Below are 4,683 nucleotides of genomic sequence, written 5' to 3' on the forward strand. Positions count from 1 at the left end.
ATCTTGGTTAATTTTTCTTTCATCTTTTTTGTCAATTGGCCACTCTTCTTCCGGTTTGGAAAGAAATGAAGGTCCGTTGAACTAACGACTTGATTCACTTAACTTTTCTTGATGAGTAGTTCTTGTTGCATCGTCAGCTGTGTTCTCCTTTGTAGGTACCCATTTCCAATCCGAAAGAGTTGATGAATCCGAAATTTCAGCTATTCGAGCTGCGACTAAAGGGTGGTATTTTCGTGCCTCAGAATGAATCCAAGCCAGAACTGTTCGCGAATCAGTCCAGAATACCGTACGCGAGATCTTCAAGCTATTTTTGCGAAATGAAAGGAGCCATCCTGACAGCCATCACCGCCTGTAACTCTAACCGAGGAACTGTTAGAATCTTGATAGGAGCGACTCTAGTTTTGGCAATCACGAGCACTGTCCTAATCCCAGAATCTCCCTCCAGTCGAAAATAAGCCACCGCCGACATCGCTTGCGTGCTGGCATCAGCAAAGATGTGCAGTTGAATATCTCGAACTCGATCCAGATCTCCAGAGTAGCAGCGCGGTATCCGTAGGCTCTGAGCATCTCTAATGTCCTTCAACCATGAAAACCATTTTTCTTTCAGGTCATCAGGAAGTTCTTCGTCCCAACCAGGACCAAAGCGCAAAATATCCTGCATGATCATCTTGGCTTGGATGGTCCATATAGCTAAGAGTCCTAAAGGATCAAAAAGAGACATTAGAAATTTTAAAACTTTTCGTTTCGTCGGAGGTTTTGCTCCTTCAAATAATTCTTTATCTATTCTCGGAAAGTCTATCACAAAAAGGAAACTGTCAGTTTCTGGAGACCACCTCACTCCTAACACTCGAGTATAATTTTCTCCTGTCAAGACAAGACTGGTTCCCTTTGGTGCTATTACTGATGGATCAAGGCTATTTAATACTTCTTCCGAATTAGATGTCCAATTTCGAACTTCGAATCCTCCTTGCCGGTGCACATGGATGACATCCTTTGTTCGCTGAATTGCCTCTTCGACCGTGTCAACACTATCGTAGTAATCGTCCATGTAGTGTTTATTCACTACTGCGTTACATGCATCCGGGTACATCTTCTGAAATTCTTGAGCGTTTCGATTTCTCACCTCGTGGGCAGTGTAAGGTGAGCAGACAGCTCCGAATATCATAACGTTCATTTCCAAAGTATCTATTTGTTTGGTTTCTTTATCTCTCCAAAGAAACCGTTGACTGGAGCGATCTTCCTTTATAATCCGAACCTGGTGGAACATTTCCTTTAAGTCACCTCCGATCGCCACTTTTTTCTCTCGAAATTTAAAGAGAATTCCAGGCAGAGAATTCAGCAAATCCGGGCCTTTCAAAAGATGATCGTTCAAGCTTTCCCCGTGGCTTTTCGATGCCGCAACAAAAAACATTCTTAATTTTTTAGGCTTCTGAGGATTGACTGCCGCAAAATGTGGTAAGTACCAAACTTTGTTTTTATCTTCGTTTATTTCCTTTTCCGTCAGTCGTCGTGCATATCCTTTTTCTATGTATGACTGCATATTGGCTGCATACTTCTCTCCGAAGTTTGGATCACGCTTCATTTTTTGCTCGATTGAAAGAAGTCGCTTCTCCGCTGCTTTTCGACTTTCAGGTAATTCACAATTGACTTCTTTCCACAAAAGTCCTGCTTCCCAACGATTTCCAATTCGACGAGTAGTTTGATCCAGTATGTCACGTGCTCTTTGCTCTTCTTTTGACCTCAAGATTTTTTCGGAAGGTCTAACTCCAAAAGATTCCGTCGACCAAAATTCTTTGAGCGTGTCATGTATTTCGATGTCTTCATTTTTTTGGATGAAAAATGTATATGTCTTGTCAACACGTCCAACGTCGTATGGTCCGTGCACCATCCATCCTAGCGGAGTAAGAGAAGCATATGGTAAACCATTTTTACCTGTCACCTGTCGCATTATCCGTTTCAGATGCAAGTTGTCCTCGCCAATCATGATTGTGGGTATAGCATTGTCTAGGTCAGGGATGTCCAGGTTCTTAAAATGAGGCCATTTTTCAGGATCGATTTTCATAGATTGTTCCGGTAATTTCAAAGCATTTGTCATTTGAACATCTTGAAGTAAATACTTTTTTCCAGAAGATCCACAAATTTCGACGCTGACCAATCTTGAATGATCTTCTTTTACACTCTCATTGTTATACCACGTAGCGATTAATGGCTCTACTGGTCCTTTTAATCCTAGTCTATCTGCAATCTTTGAGTTTATTAACGAAATTGTTGATCCACCATCTAGAATCGCGAACATGTTTATTTCTCCCGAAGGATCTTTCAAAGTCACTGGTAAAACTCGTAGCAATACACTTTTTCTTGATTTTTGCGTGGAAAGCACGTATTGTGCTACTTGATCACTTTCAGTCTTGTCAGACACTTTGTCACTTTCGGATTCCTGTGGAGCAGGTTCACTTCGTTTGTTTTCAATTTTCTTCATTTTGTCGTTGTGCAAAGAAGGATGGTGTTTCATTTTACACCCATTTTTTCCACACACGCGACGCGAACACTTTCGAATGGCATGTTTTGTTAATAAGCAACCATAACATTACATTTACGTTTAGCTAACGTCCAACGATCATCAACCGACAACTTTTGATAACCCGCACACGTCTCCGTTTTATGAAATTTTTCACAAAATATGCACTGCGGTTTTTCAGAATTATTTTCTTCGCGAATTGACAGCACACGTTTATCTTTCTTTTCTCTTTCATCACATGTGGGTTAATAAATGACACTTGCCGCAGCTGCTTCATTTTTAATCCAAGTCGCGAACTCATTTAAATAAACAACATCTTCTCTGTAAGCGATAAGCTTTCTTCACCGTATTCGCGCACTAGGAGGTAACTTACCTACCAACTGATTTAATAAAATAGGATTCACTAAATATGATTGGCGATTTAATGATTCAATGGTAGCCACAAGATTTGTCACTGAGTTCGAAAAATTAATTAAAGTGACAGGTTTATCCTCTCTCACATTCGACTGTCCTGACACTTTGTTCATCAAGTCCTCGATTATGAAGTCCGCACGTCCGAATCGTCGCTTAAGAATATTTATCACCTTTTCGACATTTCTTGTTGTTAAAGCTCTAACCGCTTCGAGAGCATCACCTTTTAAACACTTTTGGAGTCGCAGCATATTTTCCGTATCTGTGAATCTACAAGCTTCTGTTGTTTGTCGAAACATACTAATAAACAAAACCTAACTCGCGGCACTACCATTAAACTCTGGCAGGTCTCTGCCTAAAGTTTGTCTTGCCATGTATTTATCCGGTACACTTAGAACTTCTCTTTTGGGTAAATATTCTTTTAAAACGTCCGTCGGTTTTTTATAAACTGGAGGCTTTACGTCTTGTTTAATGTCTTGCTTTACGTCTTGTTTATTTAAAATAGTTGTAAACGGAATCGGTAATCCCGCACAATATTTTGGTCCTCGATAATTATCAGAGACACATTTGTTGCCACTTAATAATTTTTCCTTCTGCAGCCAATTTTCGACTTTATTGCGACTTGAACATTCCGAAATTATAGACGGATTTGATCTGCTTGAGGGATCAATACTTTGAACACTAGCACGAGATCGTCGTTCACGATTTATTTCTTGTGTCAACATAACCTCTTCTAATCGTGCTTTTAACTCGACGAGATTTCTTTTACGCTCGGCCTTTTGATGAGCAATCTCTCGATCTCTTTCGGCTTCTTCTTGTTCTATACGAGCAAGTTCCTGTTTTTTTCGAAAATTAATTTCCATTTGCTTAATCATCGTCTTTCTACTGGATAACGATGACTGTCCACTTCTTTTTGTTGTTTTCGAAGTTTGGCTTTTTACACTTTCATTGTGACTAGATGCATTATCTTGCACTTCAGTCACTTTTTGGTTAACCGACGTTTCAAATCCGAAACGAGATGGTTCAACGCCTTTCGTAGTTCTTTCACTACGACGTAGAGATGACACAGGAGTTGACATATCTTCAATCAAAACCGCGGATCCGAGGGCTTTACTTTGCTCTCCAGTGGTCCCGTCAAACGTTTCCTTGAGATATTTGTTTTTGTCCTGTTCCTCCATCTGTGTTCACTCGTAAAAACTATTAACTCACTGTCTTCTTACCGACCGATAACTCAAAGTGACAAATTGTTCGACAAATTGTTTCTCGAATATTCTATAGCGTCACTTCATCCATCATCTAACTACACGAAATAAACTATTTAGTTTCTTTTTATCCTTTGCGGATTTTTTTAGAGAAAATATCCCACTCACACCGCTTCACGAAAAAAACTAAGGATCCACCGCGACTAGATTATATAAAAAATGATTGAGAAAATACTTTGAATTATCGTAAAGAAAAGACGAGCCTGAGTTTTTTTTACAGTTTTGTTAGGCTTCCGTCGCCATACTGGTTTTTTCCTCCACTTCCAGTACAAAAATGTTCACTCCCGTCTCAAAAGGTTCACTTTTATTTACCACTAAAAATGTCCATCTTTTCTTAATGCAAACAAACTAAAATATAAAATTAATGACTGTGCGAACATAACACTGCCTATATGGTTACCACCAAAATGTAAAATCAGTCATTTTATTAAAAACTAATCTCACTTGCAGGTTCAATTTGAACAACCTGAAGTATACTATTAATTCATGTTG

General features: G+C 39.4%; 1 protein-coding gene across 1 annotated transcript; it reads right to left on the reverse strand.

Moving 5' to 3' along the window:
- Positions 1–304: 304 nt before the first annotated feature.
- On the reverse strand, positions 305–2,479 carry LOC122506767. The gene has a single exon (XM_043619080.1). The coding sequence runs from the start codon at positions 2,477–2,479 to the stop codon at positions 305–307; it is 2,175 nt and encodes a 724-aa protein (XP_043475015.1).
- Between the last annotated feature and the right edge of the window lie 2,204 nt (positions 2,480–4,683).

This window comes from Leptopilina heterotoma, unplaced genomic scaffold, assembly GCF_015476425.1.
Source record: "Leptopilina heterotoma isolate Lh14 unplaced genomic scaffold, ASM1547642v1 Lhet_430, whole genome shotgun sequence".
Taxonomy (NCBI): domain Eukaryota; kingdom Metazoa; phylum Arthropoda; class Insecta; order Hymenoptera; family Figitidae; genus Leptopilina; species Leptopilina heterotoma.